At 35.9% G+C, this 20941-nt stretch overlaps 1 protein-coding gene across 14 annotated transcripts in view; it reads left to right on the top strand.

Annotated features, from left to right (window-relative positions):
- Positions 1-20941, top strand: part of APC (APC regulator of WNT signaling pathway) — a 138426-nt gene that overhangs the window by 34623 nt on the left and 82862 nt on the right. For 5 of the 14 annotated variants that reach the window (XM_081231308.1, XM_081231320.1, XM_081231317.1 and 2 more), the window contains exon 2: positions 13879-14031. The exons of 7 other annotated variants lie outside the window; for them this stretch is intronic. In XM_081231308.1, coding sequence (XP_081087434.1) covers positions 13897-14031 — 135 coding nt within the window. In that variant the 5' untranslated portion in view covers positions 13879-13896. Of the gene's footprint in view, positions 1-13878; positions 14032-16791; positions 16850-20941 lie in introns of those variants that run through there. 2 more of the 14 variants (XM_081231318.1, XM_081231310.1) reach the window with 2 other exon arrangements.

Raw genomic sequence — 20941 nt, 5'->3', positions numbered from 1 at the left:
AAAGTAGGAAGAATATCAGGCTATGAATGTTTTGACAGTGGAATTTATCAGACACTTTGATTCTGTATCACAAAAGAGATGCTCAAATTCTTTGCTTTAAATAAATCCTATAGGAAATCTTAATAAATTATGTATGAAGCAGTGGATCTTTTCCTTTGTTAGTATAGCTTGATGCTATTAATTAGGTTACTCAGGAGTAAATCACTTTATAATGTAAATCACTTTGTGAAAAGTTACAGTGATAAATTTTTCATAGGCTTAATATTTAAGGTCTGTGTTTATTAAGTAATTTTATATTACTCTGGTCGGTTTTAGATATCATTGAATAAAGTCTATAGGCAAATATTTGAAATTAAAGCAGTATGATTTTTCTTTTAGATGTATTTCTGTTTAGTGAATATTCATAAGATATACTCTTGATATAGAGTGTTTCCGTTGCACTGTATTTTTGTTTCATTAAATGTCTAAAAACAAGTTTTCAGATTGAGTACAGTTTTAAATGCCTTATCTTTATGCCTATTGATGGTAGCCGGCTTGTCACACCTCCCTACTCTCTGAACAGGATGGCAGTGGCTTTGTAAAGCCCTCCAGGATCAATGTCTCTTAAGTAGTGTTTATGTAATAGAAAGTCTTGAAAGAACCTATAATTTTTGTTTCAGTAATTTTTTTCAAGATAATAAGGAATTGGACTTGAATAAAATTAGACTATGTAAAGTTTTCACTGATAAATAAGCGATTTTATTCTTTATTTTTAAAACTATTTTTGCTTTAAGAATTATTTAGTCATGGGTATCAGGGTTAATAGTTCTTAGGATCTCTTTTTAAAATCTGATGGAAACTGTACCTAGAATTAAAGGTGTTGCCTTAAATTTTCAAGTGAAATTTATTTATTTATTTGTTTGTTTTTTGCAGTCTATCCAAATTTTCCAGAAGATCCTTCAAGATACTTTTTTCAATAATTTAAAAATTTTTTTCAAGTGAAATTTAATAGCTAATACCATTCATTTCTTTGAACTCCAATTGGTATAGTTTTTGAGAGTTTATGATTCTTATTTTTACATAAATTATCTTATTTTATGATTTAAACAGCTCAATGTAGCATTATTTTCATTTTAAATGTTAGATTATTCCTAATTGCATATGTTGTGACTTTATCCAAGGTCGTGTATTGTATAAGGATGTAAAGAACATAAGTCTTCTCTTTTGTTCTAACTCTATGAAACTATCATCTTATTAATCAACTTAAACTTCAACTAAACAGAACAGTATTAGATAGAGATATTTTTTGGAATAAGAAATAAAGAACTAAAGTAAGAAAAGTTGATTTCTTTCCCCTTGCATTATGAAATACCTAATATAAGACTGTACTTTTGGCTTTAGTGGTCTTTGAAATTATTCATTGTTGATTGATATTGCCAGAATTGAGCTATTAAGGAGTTCAAAAGTTAAATATTCATAAGTAGGTCTATGAACTGAATCAAAGCTATTAATTGCAGTCTTTTCATGCATTGCTCTTTGGATTTTTATTTTACCATTTTTCTCTCTTTTTTTTTTTTTTTTTTTACTAATTTCACATAATTTAACAGTCCTTTTATATTAAATGTTCTCTTTAATTTTGACCTCCCTCCTCTGTTTTTCTTTCTTTCTTTCTTTCTTTTTTTTTTTTGGTACTACACTCTGGAATTTTACATAGCACATAAGATAGGATAGGGCAATATAATATAGAAAAGATGACTTGAGGAAATACATTCACTACACATTTGAGTACCTACTAAATGCCAGACCTATAAAGGTTCAGGAGAGTCAAGTAAGACATGGAAACTAACCTCTAAGAAACTTACAGTAGAACTATGTGAAATATTATTGCTGTTGCATTGAAAACACTGATTGCTTTGGCTACTCCTAGGATCTTTAAAGATTTATATCATCTAAAATGTCTTGTAACTGAAAGAATATGGTGGTTTGCTCTTTGAAACACCATGCCTTGTAAAATCTGCTTGGAATAGCAGATAATTCTGAAAAGCAAATTAGTTTTGAAGTATTAAGTGCCTTGAATGTAAAATGAGGTTAGATGAAGTGATTTCTAGATCTTCTAGTTCCAATAGTCAATAATCTGTGGTTCTTGATTTCTGTAAGTTCACCTCTTAGAAGGAAAGCTGCCTAGACGGTTTCTTGTTTTGGTATAGGTGACATCTCACATGTTATGTAATAGATATGTTCTTGAAAATTGTTTTTGTAAATCAAATCATGACATCATCAGTCCATAAAAGGCAAGCCTTCTCCCCTTTATTCCCAGGCCCTATTCCCACTCCCCTTATAGGCACTCATTCACATATGTTCTTAAATATGCGTTAATTCTTGTGAAATATTTAGCATTTTGTCTTTTTTATAGTTAATGAGGATTTTTTAAATTGTGGTAAAATATACATACATAAAATTTAGCAGCTTAACCATTTTTAAGTGTATATATAGTTCTGTGGCATTAAGTACATTTATATTGTTGTGAATGTATCACAGTCCATCTCCAGATCTTTTTCACATTCCCCAACTGTGTTTACCTGGTAAACACTAACTCTCCATTTTCTCCTTCCCCCCAATTCCTGGCAACCACCATTCTGTTTTCTTTCTCTATGAATTTGACTTCCCTAAGAACCTCATATAAAATATGTCTTCGGGTTTCATCCATGTTGTTGCATGTGTCAGAATTTCCATCTTTTTTGAGGCGGAATAGTATTCCAGTGTATGTATACCACATTTTGTTTATCCATTCATTTTTCAATGGACACTTGGGTTGCTTCCACCTTTTGGCTTTTGTGAATAATGCTGCTCTGAACATGGATGCACAAATATCTGTTTGAGTTCCTACTTTCACTTCTTTGGGGGTATGTACCCAAATTTATGTTTTTAATTTACATAACTTCTGAACATTTTTAACTCGATACTGTTTTTAAGACCTATTTACTTTACGTCCATCTAGTTTGTCGTTCTCACTCTGCTATCTAATGTTCTGTAGTGTATGTCAGATGTGAAGGTCCTAGGTTTTTTCCAAATCTCTTTTACCACAAACTTTGCTATGGTGTACATCCTTGTATATGACTTCTTATAGACTATTTTAGTTACATATCAGTGTACAATAAATTACCCCAAATCTTAGTGGCTTAAACAACAAATATTTATTATTTTAGAGTTTCTTTGGGGCAGAAATTCAAGAATATCTTGGGCTTCCCTGGTGGCGCAGTGGTTGAGAGTCCGCCTGCCGATGCAGGGGACACGGGTTCGTGCCCCGGTCTGGGAAGATCCCACATGCCGCAGAGCGGCTGGGCCCGTGAGACATGGCCGCTGAGCCTGCGCGTCCAGAGCCTGTGCTCCGCAACAGGAGAGGCCACAGCAGTGAGAGGCCCACGCACCGCAATGAGGAGTGGCCCCCACTTGCCGCAACTAGAGAAGGCCCTCGCACAGAAACGAGGAGCCAACACAGCCATAAAGAAAGAAAGAAAGAAAGAAAGAATATCTTAATTGGGTATATGGTTCAGAATCTCTCATGAAGTTACAGTTAGGATGTCAGCCAGGGCTACAGTCATCTGAAGGCTTGACTAGACTGGAGGAATCACTTCCTAGATGGCTCACTCACAGTCTGTTTCTCCTGACCGTTGGCAGAAGGCCTCGCTTCTTTTCCATGGGTCTTTACAAAGGGCTGCCTGAGAGTCTTCATGACATTGCAGCTGGCTTCCTCAGTGATCCCAGAGAGAAAGAGCAAGAAGGAAGCCTTTTATGACATAGCCCATTACTTCTACCTATTCCTTTTATTAGAAGTGAGTCACTACGTCCAGCCCACACAAAAGGAGATGAATTAAGCTCCACTTTTGGAGGTATATGGTCAAAGAAATTGTGGATCTATTTTTTTTTTTTTCGCAGTACGCGGGCCTTTCACTGTTGTGGCCTCTCCCGTTGCGGAGCACAGGCTCCGGACGCGCAGGCCCAGCGGCCATGGCTCACGGGCGCAGCCGCTCCGCGGCATGTAGAATCTTCCCGGACTGGGGCACGAACCCATGTCCCCTGCATCAGCAGGCGGACTCTCAACCACTGCGCCACCAGGGAAGCCCTGTGGATCTATTTTAAGATCACTACACAGAGAGATTTCACTGAAATTTATTCTTTGGAGAGGGATCACTGGATCATAGGGCATTTTTCGTATTGCTGTTGTAACAAATTATCACAAACTTAGTGTTTAAAACAACCCAACTTTATTATCTTGCAACCCTGGCGATCAGAATTCGGAAATGGTTTCCATTGGACCAAAATCATAAAGGCAGCAGTGCTGTACTTCCTTCAGAGGCTATCTGGAGAATCCGTTTCCTTGCTTTTTTCCAGCTTCTAGAGTCTAACTGCATTCCTTGGCTCATGGCCTCTTCCTCCATCTTTGTGCAAGCAGCACAATATCTCTCTCTGACTCTGACCCCCTTTCTGTCTTCACATATCCTTCTCTGACTCTGACTTTTCTGTCTCCTTCTTATAAAACCCGGTGATTACAGTAAGTCCACCCATATATAATCCAGGAAAATTTGCCCATATTAAGATCCTTTACTTGTTCACATCTGCAAAGTCCCTTTAGCCTTGTAAGGTAACATATTCACTGGTCTCCAGGATTAGGACGTGGACATGTTTGTGGGGCCACTGTTCTGTCTACTACAGGCATACACATACAGGTCTTCATTTGTTTTCAGACATACACATAGAGTTCCTTGTTTTAAGCTGAAGTGTTTTTTTTTTAAGTTGTATTTTTGTGAATGAATGTTACTTTTTTGGGTAAATTCAGATTTTCATTTACCAGATTTGTTTATAGTATGGTATACAGTGGTGACTAAGATAGTAAGCAGATATCCAATGAAGAATATTGAAATATATATTCCACTAGCTATTTTTAGATTCTTGGTTTTATTATCATTAATTAAATGATAAATTATCTGTCAGTATATTAGCTACTTCTGACATTGTTTATAATAGAAACTGAGAAACGTTAAAGCAACGTGACTTTGTACCTTTTAGTCTTGTTATTGTACCATTTCAGTGGGTACTCTATCCAAATCTCATCTTCCTCACACTGTGAAGATAGCTAGCCACAATGTAGCTCCAGTCCATATTTGTGCCCTTAACTCCAATTTTCTCAGCAAGGTGTGACTCCCATAGACTCTATATCAATCTTTTGAACCCAAACTTGCCTCTGAATTGTAGGTAATTTGTATCTTAGCATTGGTCCCCTGTGAGTCAGAATCTTGAGACAAGGCCTTGTGCGAAATACTTGCTTTGGGAAGTGATCCAGGAACAGGAGTAGTGGCTTAGAAAGTGTTAAATAGCGAAGAGGGACAGCCAGTATAAGTATGTGTTCTCAAGTTGGTCACCACTTTGGATAATTTGGAAAGTGCTGAAAGCTGAGACTTTTTAAGAAGGCATATAAAATTGTCCATCTAAGGAAAAAAAAATATATTTACTAGCTCCCATTCCCCTTTAGTCAAGGATTGTCCCATCAAGTGTTCACTCTTTTATAGGCTGTATATGCATGAATGCTGGGGACCCACACTGGGCTGTCACTGAGACTAGAACAGAAAGCAAAAGGATACCTGACAGCCGTTGTGCTGTCAGTTTATGTCTTGCAGTGAGCTGACTGATGCGGCAATGACTAGAGTTAAAGTGAGCCAGGAGCATGTAAGATGAGACACAAACGTCTGATTTATTTGTATATGGATCCTATTTCCCCTTCCTACTGGAATACTACCCATTTGCTAGTTAATAAGATACTTGAGAATAAGGAACATGTCAATTTATATTTCCCCCTGTGTTGTAGAGCTGCTGTGACTGAGTACCACACACTTGTGGCTTAAAATCATAGAAATGCATTCTGTCACAGTTCTGGAGGCTGGAAGTACAAAATCAGAGCGTCAGCAAAGTTGATTCCTTTTGGAGACTCTGAGAGCGCATCTGTTCCATGCCTTTCTCCCTGGCTTGTGGTGGTTGCTGGCAGTCTTCGGCATTCCTTGGTTGGCAGCTGCCTCACTCCAGTCTCTGCCTCCATTGTCACTTGGCATTTTTCCTGTGTCTCTGTGTTCATTTCCTCCCGTGGCCTTGTTTTAAGTGTACCAGTCATTGGATTTACGGCCCACCCTAATCCAGTAAGACTTTGTCTTAACTTGATTACAGCTGCAAAGACCCTGTTTCCAAATGAGGTCACTTTTCACAGGTACCAGAGATTAGCTACCTGTGACTCAATGTATCATTTTGGGAAACACAATTCAACCCACAAAAATCTCCTTATAATATTTGCACGGTGTCTTGTGAATAATAAGTTCTCAAATGTTTGTCGATTTGAATCGCATAGAGAGAAATACATCATCTTACTCTTTTAATGGGAAAGTCATCCTGGACATTCTCTGAATTTGTGCCCTCTTTTTTCTCTTCTTTGCTCTCCATGGCTGTTTATTCTTGCATGTATTTATCTTTTTGTGGCTGTCACTGAGTAAAGCATTTTGGGAATCACAAACGCTAAGTATTAGATACAAACCATGTCTTAAAGGTAGAAAACAAAACTTGCCAAAGTAAAGTGGAATAATTAGAGAACAGTTAAGCCAAGTTGTATAGTATTTACTGTACAATCAGCAGGAAGACTCATTACTGGCTGTAGGAGACAGGAAGGTTTTATGTAAGGCAACAGAATTGGGCCTTAAAGGATAGCAAAGCAGAGGGGGAAAGGATGGGGCATTCAAAAAAGGAGATGAATTATGAGCAGAAGTACAAAATAGTTTGTATGGAATGGTGAAGAGGGAATTACTTAAGGAGAAGGGTTATACTGGAACTTAATAGAAAATAAGTTTGGAACATAGACTGGTATCGGGTACACCAGGTCATGAAAGCCATGTAGAGGTAGTATTACATGGTCTCAGGAGCATGAGCATTGGGAACAAATATGAGTTTGAATCCTGGCTTAGCCACATTGTCTGTGTTTTTACGAAAATTATTTGCCATTTTGAAGTCCCAGCTTCCTTAACTCTAAAATGGGAAGTGGGCTTCCCTGGTGGCGCAGTGGTTGAGGGTCCGCCTGCTGAGGCAGGGGACACGGGTTCGTGCCCCGGTCCAGGAAGATCCCACATGCCGCGGAGCAGCTGGGCCCGTGAGCCATGGCCGCTGAGCCCGTGTGTCCAGAGCCTGTGCTCCACAACGGGAGAGGCCACAACAGTGAGAGGCCCGCGTACCGCAAAAAAAAAAATAAAATAAAATGGGAAGTGATACCTACCTCACAGTTGTGAAGATTAAATTACATATATATTAATATATGGTACTTATTGTATTACATGACATATTGTAAATATGCAATAAATGGTAGGCTTTCTAAATTTCACCTATCAAGTACAAAAATTAACAGATATGCAGAGGATTTAAATAATATGCTACAGTCAGTAAATAGGTATATAACTTGGAGAACTTTGTACACTTTTTCTTTTTTTTAAATTTCAGTGAGATATTTATGAAAATTAGTCATGTTCCTGACTACAAGGCAAACCTTAAAAAATTCAAAATGGTAGCATTTGTAGGCAACAATCTCCAATCAATCTAATAAACAGTGAATCAATGGCAATAAAAAGATGACTCACAAGTCATCTTACACACCTAATAATTGAGAAGAATCTTTTAAGTATCCCTGAGTCAAAGAAGAAATCAATATTAAAATTATGAATTTTCAAGAAATAGAGACGGAAGCATTTTATACTAAAACCTATGAAACGTGGCTAAAGCTGTATTGAGAAGAAAATTAGTACCTTAGGGACTTCCCTGCTGGTGCAGTGGTTAAGAATCCGCCTGCCAATGCACAGCACACGGGTTCAAGCCCTGGTCCGGGAAGATCCCACAAGCCGCAGAGCAACTAAGCCCATGTGCCACAACTACTGAGCCTGCTCTCTAGAGCCCACGAGCCACAACTACTGAGCCCATGTGCCACAACTACTGAAGCCCACGCGCCTAGAGCCCGTGCCCTGCAACAAGAGAAGCCACTAATGAGAAGCCCGTGGACTGCAACCAAGAGTGGCCCCCGCTGGCCGCAACTAGAGAAAGCCTGCGTGCAGCAACAAAGACCCAACGCAGCCAAAAATAAATAAATTTATAAAAAACAAAGAAAAGGTTGGAATACTTTGTTCCTCAAATGTTTGGTAGAACGTGTCTGTAAAACCATTTGAATCTGGTATTTTTTGTGTTAGGAGAAGGAAAAGGGAAATATTTAACTACTGCTCCAGTTTTTCAGTTGTTGCAGAACTTTTAAGATTTTCTTTTTCTTCTTGAGTCAGTTCCCCCCACCTTTGAATTTTGTTCATTTTAAATGTTTGGGCTCTTCTCTCTCTCTAATCATAATCAGTCTTTTCGAAAAAACAACTTTTTGCTCTGATCTTCAAACTTTACACAAAGATATACAATGAAAAGGAAAGCTGCTTCTCAGCAGACCTGAGACCATTTTTTCCAGAGGCAATGACTGTACTTTTGTATATCCTTTCAAATACATTTTTATCTTTATACAATCCTTTTATTTTTTATTAGAACAAGATGAACAGTATGAGACATAGTGATATGTACTCTTTTTTTGTTTTCTCCCCCTTTTTTCGGTTTGTTTTTACATCAACCTCATTCTTTTTAATGCCAATGTAATATTCCACTGCATGGATGTATCCTATTTATTTAAAAGTAGTTAAGCTTTTATACCAAGTAAAAACTTTCGCATTTGTTTAAAGGAACCTAAGAACCTGATCTGTCACTCCTAGTCTAGTAATAGACATCATCACTTCAGAGCTCCGACAGGCCCTCCATGTGCCTTACCCATTAACTAATCAGTTAAAATTAAAATGTTCACTTGCTCCATAATAGCCTCCTTGGAAGCAGGTATATTCCATTTAAGTATCTTTAGTTAAAAACAGAACTGTTTCCATGATTTAAATGCCACGTAATGTTCTTAAACATTTAAATCCCTGTTTCTTTTGTAATTTACCCTGGTGTGTAATATAAGGAAGGGTACAGTTTTGTCTGTTTCCTCATGGCTGTCCAGTTTCCATTGCCGTTTATTTAAAGTTCATCTTTTCACGTGTGTTTGAGGTGCTACCTTTATTATGAGTAAATTTACATATATTTACTTCTGGAATTTAAAAAAATGTGTTCCCTTGGTTGATCTATTCATCTGCCAATATCATAGCTCTTTTTTTTTTCTTTTAAATTTTATTTATTTTTTGGCTAAATTGGGTCTTCGTTGCTGTGCACAGGCTTCCTCTAGTTGTGGCGAGTGAGGGCTACTCTTCATTGCAGTGTGTAGGTTTCTCATTGTGGTGGCTTCTCTTGCTGTGGAGCACGGGCTCTAGGCGTGCAGGCTTCAGTAGCTGCAGCACGTGGACTCAGTAGTTGTGGCACACGGGCTTCAGTAGTTGTGGCTCTTGGGCTCTAGAGCGCAGGCTTAGTAGTTGTGGCGCACGGACTTAGTCACTCCGCGGCATGTGGGATCTTCCCGGACCAGGGCTTGAACCCATGTCCCCTGCATTGGCAGGCAGATTCTTAACCACTGCACCACCAGGGAAGTCCTATTATGGCTTTTTAAAGCCTTTTTATTTTTAAATAACTTTGGCCTTACAAAAGAGTTGGAAAAATAATAGAGAGTTCCCATGTACCCTTCACTTAGCTTCTCCTAATGTTAACATCTTACATATCCATAGTATAATGCTCAGAACTAAGAAATTAACTTACTGTACAGTACAGTTAACTTCATACTATTTTACTTATAATGGCTTTGTACAGTAATTTAATATGTGGTAGGTGTACTCCTGCTCTTCTCTTTTCATGTTTTCCCTTTTTTGCTTGTTTGTTTTTTTCAGTTTTCTAGCTGCAGAAAACCAGTCTTATATAATATTTATATTGGGATCATGTAAAATTTATAAATTAACTTAGGGAGAAATGACATCTTTATGATACTGAATCTTTATGTACACAAACAAGGAAGGTATGTCTTTCCATTTGTTGAAATGTACCTTTGTGTCTTTCAGAAGCGTTTTATAGTTTTCTCATAATATGTTTTGGACTCTTTGTTCAGTTTATGCCTGTGTTTTTTTTTTTTGTTTGTTTTTTTTGCCTGTGTTTTTTTTATTGTAAATAAGATCTTTTCTTCCATTTCATCTTCTATCTGGTTTCTCTTTGCACATATAAAGGAAAGGTTTCTGTATATTTTGTACTACACTAAATTACTAGACTATCTTGTTGTGGTAATATTTAGTTGATTCTTTTGGATATTCTAGGTATATAATTATATCATCTGCCAATAGTATTCCTTTCTAATTTCATTCTTTTTTTTTTTTTGCGGTACGCGGGCCTCTCACTGTTGTGGCCTCTCCTGTTGCGGAGCACAGGCTCCGGACGCACAGGCCCAGCGGCCATGGCTCACAGGCCCAGCCACTCCACGGCATGTGGGATCCTCCCGGACCGGGGCACGAACCCGCGTCCCCTGCATCGGCAGGCGGACTCTCAACCACTGCGCCACCAAGGAAGCCCTAATTTCATTCTTTAATTGTGTTGACTGGTACAATGAGTAAGAGTGGTAAAAATGGGCTTTCCCTTAGTTTAGCAATATAGTATACCCAGTGTTTCCATATTCTGTGGTACTGGCTTTGGGCTGCTATATATTGTGTTAATAAAAAAAGTGTCCTATTATATTGAGTATTTTCAACAAAACTGGACATTGAATTTGTAAAGCATCTTTTCATCACCTTTGGCATGATAATATTTTTCTTCTGTGTAGACCTATTAATATGTTGAATAATGTCGATTTTATAATAGTGATTTTTGTTGTAAATTTTAGATTTTCCATCTCTTTTTGTTGTTATTTTGATAAATTACATTTTCTAGTAAATTTTCTATTTCATTTAGTTTTCACATTTATTTACATAGAATTGAGCAAAGTAGTCTTTTATGACTCTTTTGGTTTCTTCTCTTTCTATTGGTATTTTCCTCTTTTTTCATTACCATCTATTAGTACTGGCAAATACATCTTTTTTTAATTCATTAAAACAAAACAATAAAAGCAGTTTAACTAATTTTTTAAAAAGTGATCCCAAACTTCTTAAATTATAATAAAGAATCCTTCAGATTTAATTCTAATTGAATCCTTCAGATTTAATTCTAATTGCCTGCCTAAACTTTTCTGCCTCCTTGCATTAATTTCTTAGGATACTTGTAAATTTGTTTTCCGGTCAACACTTGGATAAAAATCTAAATAACAGTCCTTTTGCTTTCTTCTCCCCTACCCTACTCTTAAGGGGTGAGGATCTGTTTACTGGGTATCCTTACTGAAAAACAAATTTAGATCTTTGTATATTCTCAGTAGCGTGAAAGATTCAGAGTTTTTCCCTATTTCATGTGATAAATTTTGATATTTTTAATGATGCTGAGTGACTTTCATTTAAGATATATTTGGTATGAAATTCATGTGATTGTATAAAAGGCATTCTAAAATAAATTTATGATTTCTTAAATTTTTCAGTAAGCAGTTTTGACTTAGGGATGGCTGCAACATCCTGCAAGGATATAAGGCAAAGTATTACTCCATGAAACGTCTTATTTTTCCTGTAAAATTGTATGAAAGCACCCTGCTTTCTAAAGCAGAAATGACTTAAATGATTTGATTCTGGAGGGGGGAAAAAGGTGATCGAATTTTTTTTTTTATATTTATTTATTTATTTGGCTGTGCTGGGCCTCGGTTGCAGCATGCGGGATCTATTTCCCTGACCAGGGATCGAACCCGGACCCCCTGCATTGGGAGCGTGGAGTCTTAACCACTGGACCACCAGGGAAGTCCCATGATTAAATGTTTTAATTGTCCATCTGAAGGGCTGAATTCTTTTCCTTCCAGTGAAGAGCACTTTTAGTAGTCTTGTGTTCATTTTGCCCATCTGGTTCTTTCTGTGATTGTGTGAGGTTATAATAACCTCTGTGTCTTAGCATACTTCTGTGTACTTTGCTCTTTCTCTGTGTTATTACCTTTTCTCCTATTTTATTATTTTAGTGGACAATTACCTGTTAGGATTTTATTTGAAATGAAGAATTTTAGGGCTTACATTATTAAATACTGTCAGATCCCCATTTCTGTCACATGGTTTTTAATGTGCTACCTCTTTCCAGACCTGCTTATTAGAGGTATGGTGTGAAACAGTTAAGTGACCCCACCTATGAATTTCTCCCTTGTTTTTGAGACATCTCTGTCCTTTTCAAGAGGGTGAATTATTCTTCACCTCTTGTCCATTGGTTGGGGGACTGGGGCTTACAACAATAGATCAACAGTAGGTCTTACTAAGGAAGTTACGTTTCAAGTGTATTTTCGTAATATAACTTACACAGCACTTTTATTTTCCGACCCTCCTTTTGTTTCTTAATTCTAACAATATCCCTGTAAATTATATTAGAACAGGTAGTAAATGTCCATTGTACAAATGGTAAAATGAGTTTCAATGAAGGGGCAAAGGTAAAAACAGGACCAAGACTGAAATTAACACCCAGATCTCCAAATACAAATCATTCCTTTCAGTAGTAAAGACTTTTGTGAGTGATCCCCACCTCCCAGGATTCTGTTTCCTCCTCAGGAGACGGTGGGTTGCACCAGGTTTATCATTGACTCTAGCCATTCACGAACAGATGAGACCTAAGTCCCTTGATTTCCCTTGTTAGGGACCTTCCAGTTGCTGAACCCCCAATATTGTCATGACTAGCCAGTGTTATAATTTGTCTGCCTTATTTTGTGTAGTGGATTTTTATTATAGAAACATTTTTTTTAATGTCCAGATCTTTAAGTATTGCTTGAGTACAAACTTCGTTTTACTTTTTAGCTTTTAAATATAGGTAGAATTTTATTTATTCATAAGTGAGTTTGGGATTAAACTAAAAAGAGAATCTGGGTCTTTGAAACTTGGTTAGTCTGAACGTAACTCCTAGCATTCTCTAATTCTTCAGGCCAAGGACCTCTTATTACCAGGCTATCTTCTATATCTTTCTTTTCTCCCCGCTTCTTTCATAGTCATGTAATTAATAGCCAGGCTCTTCTTCACTTCTCTTTGACAGTCTCTACTCCTAAAGTCATCAGTTTTCTTTAAGTGTCTTTCAGCCTCAGTCTGAACACAGTGGGTCCCAAGATGCATATGCCATAGCATGGCCTGTTATATTCATCCTTTTGGATGAATGTATTAGAATTTATACTAGTAATTATTATCATCTTTCTATCCAAAAGATTTGAAGTCTCAATCTAAACTTATCCCTTGTGTCCATTTTGTTAATGACTGCCTTTTTAATGAGGCCTTCTTGGAACTTCATACTTCCCTATGGATAATGTTTAAGACTAGCCTTTTATCAACTGAAAAGTGGTAGAATGCAATATCTAATCCCATTAATCCATTCTGGCTTTAAAATCATGTGACTATTGGACAAAATCCAGAAATAAATTAATATTACCAATATAAATAATTTCTTATCAATGATTATATTTCCTAAGTCTTGCCATTTAAAATATCTTTAAAACCTTCTAAAAAATTCTAACCTGATAGAAATCTCATCCACCTGTGAAAAGACAAATGTTTTCAAACACTACTGAAGTTTTCTTCTATTTTAGTCCTATCTGTCTTTAATTAAAGACCCCAGTATTTCATTCTCTTAGAAAGATGCTGCTACTTGCACAATATTGTTTTGAGATGGAAACTACTACATAAACACAATTCTTCTTATTAAGTGTCTCCAGGGTTTTGTATCTTTATCCCTTTCTTTGTAAACGAGCAGCCACTATATTTTTAGTAGTGAATTTCAAAATCCTTTTTAACCTTATAGGTCCAAGGGTAGCCAAGGATGGCTGCAGCTTCATATGATCAGTTGTTAAAGCAAGTTGAGGCACTGAAGATGGAGAACTCAAATCTTCGACAAGAGCTAGAAGATAATTCCAATCATCTTACAAAACTGGAAACTGAGGCATCTAATATGAAGGTATCAAGACTGTGACTTTTAATTGTAGTTTATCCATTTTTATTCAGTACTCCTTTCTGTAAACTTGGGATTAAACACTTCACTTACTTAAAAGTGTTTTGTAAGTTAAGCAGTAATATGTAAACTCTTTCTTGCAAAAGTTAACATTTATATTTTTAAACAAAATGTTTTGAATTCATCCAGCAAATCACATAAAGAAAATGATTGTAAAACCCCAGTGACTCATTAGTTAGTTCTTAGTTATTTTTAAGCTTAAAAATAAAAGGCCAACTTAACTGTCACTATAGTGAGGCTGGGTGTTCTGTGTAATTCATAGAAACTAGCCTCACAACCTTAGAATATATCTCAAGTATTAAATATTGCCATCATCCCCAACTCTCTCAGATCTTGTCTTCACTTAAGTGCTGCAATGATAGATGATCAAGAAAATCAGGGTGCCCTAGTGGGAAGAGTCCTGAACTGAAAGTCAGTACCTGGTCCTGTTCCTGGTTTTGCCATAAGCTAAACTACATGCTCTAGGGTACCCTTCTAGAATTAAGTTGCCTTATTTGGAAAATACAGTCATTGCACTAGCATAGATGATTTCCATGACACCTTCACGCCCTGAAATTGGTTTCCCAAACATTGAAAAGCTGTGATAACCTCCACGAAAAGTTATAAAATATTAAGTCTGCACTGGGGAAAATATGTTCTCATTTCAAAATAATTAAGGTTAAAACTTTGTTTTAATTTCCAGCTACTTAGGTAGATTCTCCTTTCACTGAATTTAATAACTTTATGGAATTGGAGATTCAACAAAACTGTTACCTCCTTCTCTTTTAAAAAATTCTTCCTGCTACGTGTTGTTTCTGTGCCTTGGCTATTTTAACATCTGGGTTTCTGACCCTTTCTTCCTGTCTGCTCACTACTCTTATTCCTTATTCATTTCCTAGTCTCGTCTAGTTCTTTTTCCATGCATTCTGAGGTCTCCCTTATTCTTCAAGCTTCTGTATATCACTGAACTATTTTTGCTCCTCTTTTACTTTTGTATTCATTATCATAACAGTTCAGCCTTTTACTCATATGAGCTTTTCTTTCTTTCTCTTTCTTCCTTTCTTTTTCTTTCTTTTCTTCCTTTCTTCCTTCCTTTCTTTCTTTCTCTCTCTCTTTCTCTCTTTCTCTTTTTTCTCTCCCTCCCTCCCTCCCTCCCTATGTATCTATAAATCTTTTCCACTCTAATTGCCTATTTCTATGGCAATAGCAATTGACAGATCTCCAAGATACCTACCTCAAGTCCTTTTGGAGATTAAGTAGACTATAAAGAAACATTTTGTCTCACCACAGAGTTTGGGTGACCTTAAAAACAGCTGACTCAATTACCTACTAGGTTAAAAGAGAATAGTCTGGTATTTTAACACAGATCAACATAAAATATCTAAAATTATTGTACATGGCATGTGGTTTTAAAAGTTTAAAGATAAAAAACTTAAAATTCTCAGCAGGACTACTCTTTCGTCTACTTCAGAAGTATACTTAGTAGGGAATTCTTCCTGGCATGACTATCTCAATGTCTCTTTTGCGGTGCAGAATTCTGAGGTCCCTTTTAAAAGTTGTTGTTTTTTTTTTTTTAAACTACTTGAGCAAATTCAAAATTCATTTTTGGGAAACATTTTAACCTATCTTTAGATCCATCTCTATGTGGAAATGGAATGTCTCTCAGAGTAACAATACAAGTCAGACCCTTAAATTTCTACAGTGGAATATCAGGGTGACCTCTTAGCCATGTGGTATAATATACATCATGAATATTACTATTTAATATTAAATACTAATTAAATACTAATATTGTCTGATTTCAACTGTGAATTGATTATTACTCAGCAAGTGCTTTTACATCCTTGCTAAGCCATCCACATATCTCTTCAGGATTGGGTGTATGTTATCATAGCAGTTATGCCCTTGTACTGAAGTTATTTATGTATCTCTCCTTTTAAGAGGCTTTATGATGTTAAAGAATAGGAACCATGACCTGTTTATTTTGTCTAGAATATCGATTTGTGAAAAGACACTTGGAAACATTGGCACTTCCTACATTGGATTAAAGTTAATCCAAAACAATGGTTATTTCTCAAAAAAATCACTTATTAGACTTTGGAATACATCATATGATCTTGAATTATGTTTCCTGATCATTAACATATTTACCCTATGGAAGGCAAGTTGTGTCTCCTCCAACTAGATATCTCAGGATTTCTGAAGTTTATGCAGTAGTACCATCTAGTGGCAAAAGAGAATACTGCATTGCTATTGATTACATGTCATTGAAACTATAAAAATATTTTGTGTGTGTGTGTCAGGAAATATGTGTACAACAGTTAGGGAAATGTGAACACTGTATATTTGAGAATATTAAGGAAATGCTTATTTTTTAGGTATAATGATGGCATTGTGGTTGTGCTTAGAAAGAATCCCTGTGTAAATATACATATCGAATTTTTTTACAGAAGAAACAGTGTGAGATTTGTTTTTCAGATAAATTTGGGTTGTGGGGGAATGGAGAAAATGGTTATGGGTATAGATGAAAGAAGCACATGAGTTGATAGTTACTGAAGTAAGATGTGAGGATACATAGGAGTTTGTTATATTGTTCTCTACATTTATGTATATACTTGACATTTCTGTAATTAAAATAAAATACAGATTTTGTGGGATTTAGATCAGATAAATGCAGCAATTGCAGCTAAACTTAAGAGAAATTATGTACTATATTTTTTACTCCAGGGCTAGAAATGAACGTGATTTACTTTAAAATGGTGAGCATAGCAACAAGGTAAATATGGTGAGTTGTGAAGCATTTAAACTGATATATGGCATGGTATAGAAAAAAATATCTTTGGGTAAAATATTAATCAACCATTTTTATCTTTTTTGTATTTTAGCAAAATGAAATATTTATAACTTGCTCTGTAAACTATAAAACCATACATGGAAAGCATCTTTTATTTTCAGAGTATAAGAAAAAATGAGAAGTAGAAATTCAAATTGGCACATTTCATAATTTATTTTGAAGATTTAATTACCAAGTATACTTTTATCTGGTAATGGAAAGAATAAATAACTATGATATATTGAGAAAAACAGAAGTGGGTCAAGCAGAAACCCCCTTGAAATGACACAGTTGCTCATTGATAAATATTTCCTATTTACTGATATGACCACAGCATATTTTGTCTCTAATAATTAAGTCTCTGATGTTTTTAAAATCTTAAAATGTTTTGTAAAATAATGTGATTATGTAATGTAACTAAGTAATTTTTTAAAACCAAACTTCCAGAATTTATAAATAGAAATGAATATTCTCTCCTTTAAATTTTACATATTAATTTAAAAAGCTGTCGTTTCTCAAAACATTTTTTGAAATATTTTATTTGGAATCGCTTTGCAGTTGTGTTGCATTTTCTCTTAAAAACTCTCTGAAATTGAGGACTTCTTTTAGGTTGTATGCAGCATGCAGCCCCAGGCAATCATTCAGTACTACTGCAGCAACTAGAAAACACTGGATAAAAAATAAAAATTGTACTTTTAAAGACATTGGAGAACTGTGAAATCATCAAGGACTGTATTAACTAAAATTCCTAAGAGGAAAGACCCCTTTCTAGATGAGCTGAGATCACTGGTAATTTTCTTCCCCAGGGGTATTTCCTATTTCTAGGGACAGACTGATAATTCATCACTGGCACAGGACTCTACTGGAGAAAAGAAACTGTTGGAGGTCTTGGCAAACGTGGGCAGATGTGAAGTATTGATATTTAGAGGAGCTCCAAATTTTTGGCTAGTTTTCCCAAATTTTCTCCAAATGCATGGGGCATTGGCTGAGTTTTGCTGTGGGGAAGGATGCTGGGGATGGACTATGGAGGCAGGATGTTAGGAGGCCATGTCCTGCTAGAGGAATACTCATACAACAGGTCTCCTCAGTCTTAAGTGTAGAGGAGAGAGACATTCAAGGAACTTGGCAAACCAAATCAGATATGAAGTTCACTTAAACTGCAACTGCAGCCTATTTTCAGTTATTGGATGAAGGAAATCAGACCCCAATGGTGGAAAGGGCAAACTCTTTGAGGCAAAATCTGATCTGAAGTCTTTATTGTTCTTGTATACATAATGACTAGCATGCAGTTAAAAGTTACAAGAAATGCAAAGAAATAGGAAAATGACTGATAATCAAAAGAACAGATAGAAAATAGAAGCAAATCCCAAGATGATCCATGTGTTGTAATTAGTAGTCAAAGATTTTAACATAATTTAAATGTTTTGAAAAAAAAGAAAAGGTTGGATTAAATGGATGAAAAATCAGAAAATCTTGACAGAGAATTGGAATCTGTAATTAAGAAGAATCATATAGATATTCTATAACTGAAATATTTTTGACATTAACTTATTGGATGGGCTTGACCACAGGTTAAACACAGGATTAATGAACTAGTGATAAGATAGAATTAGTGAACATGTAGAAAGGTCAATAGAAAAATATCCAACTGAAGCACAGAAGAGGAAGAAAAAATGGAAAACAAAAAGAGTATGTAAGAGTTATGAGGGACACAGGCAAATAGGTAAAGGCAAATATAATTAAAGTCTTAGAAGGGGCAGGGAAAGAGAAAGGAGCAAAAGTAATATTTAAAGATGTAGTGGCTGAGAATTAATGTAAAGCTATTGTAAAGTTATTAAGACAACGTGGTAATTAGAGTAGATTGGTAGACTAATAGCAATGGAGTTGAGAAAAATACCTACATATATATGGTCACCTGATTTATGATCCAGGCATCCCTGCAGATCAGTGGGGAAAGGCTGTTCTTTTCAATAAATGGTGCAGAGGCAATTAAATATCTGTATGAAGGGAAAAAAAACAAAAAAGAACCAAGAGCTCTACCTCAAATCATATGCAAAAAAGTAATTCAAGTAAATCATATGCAAAAAATGTAAATGTGAAGACAGAACAGTTTCTTTCTGGAGAAAACTTAGGGAATAGCTTCATCTCCTTAGAGTAGGCAAAGATTTCTTAAATAGAATGCCAAAGTACTAAAAATTCATCAGTTGGACATCATTAAAACTGACAGCTTTTGTTCATCAAAAGACTCCATTATGTTTCTGGAAGAAAATATAGGATAATATCACTTTGACCTTCATGAAGGCAAAATTTCTTAGTGCACATAAAGCTCTAAACATAAAAGAAAAAAAGGTATAAAATGAATGTCATCTAATTTAAAACTTAAAGTCTTTTCAAAAGACTTCATTAAGAAAATGAAAAGGCAAGGCATAGACTGGAAGAAAATATTTGCAGTATGTATATCTGATAAAGGACTTGGTTCAGAATATACAAAGAATTTTTACAAACCAATAATTTTAAAAGTCCAGTTTTTAAAATCTGGGCCAAAACTTGAAAAGACAATTCAAAAAGGAAGGTAAATGGTCAGTAAGCACATGTAAAGGGATCCTTTATCCTCAGGGAAGTGCAAATATCATTTCATTCCTACTCAAATCACTAAAGTTTAAGACTGATCATGCCAAATGTGGAACATCAAGATGCTTATACATTGCTGGTAGGAGTATAAAATGGCACATCATCTTTGGAATACCTTTCAGCAGTTTCTTTTAAAGTTAAACCCTATGACTCAGCGTTTAAACTTCCAGATATATACTCAAGAGAAGTGAGTGCATGTGTCCACCTGAAGATATGTGCAAAAATGTTCATAGTAGCATTCTTCATAGTAGCCTCCAAACTGGCTACAACCCAAATGTCCATCAAGAGGGAGAATAAAGGATAAATCAGTTGAGGTGCATTCATACAGTGGATAACTACATAGCATTTTTAAAAAATAGCTGATACATGCAACAGCATGAATAAATCTCATAGAAATTTTGGTGAGCAAAAAACGTGAGAGACACAAAAGACTGTATACTGTATGATTTCATTTATATGCAGTTCACAAGCATGCCAACTAATAGATACAGAAATCAGAATACTGGGTACCTCTGGAGAGTGAATATTGATTGGTAAGGGGCAAAAGGGAACCTTCTGAGATACTGGAAATGTTCTGTGTCTTCCCTGGGTAGTGATGGATACTTAGATTACATCAGAAACTTAATATTGGTGTACTTTTCATATGTATGTTGTATATCAGTAAAGCAGAAAAAAAATTAGGGCTAATTTTTATCATGAAATAGCCATAAACTATTCACAACAAAGTAGTGAGTAATGTAGTCATGCTGGATGATGTCGTCTTGAGGCAAGGTAACTGGATCTGACTATGTATTAATAATAATGTGTGCTTTTTTTTTCTTTTTTTTGGTGAGGTTCATAACTCAGAATGTACAAAAAATGTTTAATGGAACATATTGGAATGAGTAGCTTCCAAGGTGGCTGCTTTGAAAGTCTTAAAACAATTTTTTTTAAACCTTAAATTTCAATAGTTTTATTTACTTTTGTGGTTAGAGCTTTTATCAACAGACTTCTAACCACATGCACAGAAACTTAAAAAAACATATTACAAGTTGTGCGTATTTACTATTTTTAAAAATTAGGAAATATGGGCAAACGAAAAGAGATATCAAAATCACCCATTTAAAAAATGTTTTTAGGGCTTCCCTGGTGGCGCAGTGGTTGAGAGTCTGCCTGCCGATGCAGGGGACGCGGGTTCATGCCCTGGTCCAGGAAGATCCCACCTGCCGCGGAGCGGCTGGGCCCGTGAGCCATGGCCGCTGAGCCTGCGCATCCGGAGCCTGTGCTCTGCAACGGGAGAGGCCACAACAGTGAGAGGCCCGCGTACCGCAAAAAAAAAAAAGAAAAAAGTTTTTAATACCAGCAGTAACCTTTGATAATGTGTATATTTTTCTCTCTGTGCATTTTATGCAGGCATGCATTTAATGGGATCTT

This window comes from Mesoplodon bidens, assembly GCF_964165515.1.
Source record: "Mesoplodon bidens genome assembly, chromosome: 4".
Taxonomy (NCBI): Eukaryota; Metazoa; Chordata; class Mammalia; order Artiodactyla; family Ziphiidae; genus Mesoplodon; species Mesoplodon bidens.
This window is presented reverse-complemented; position numbering and strand designations above follow the sequence as displayed.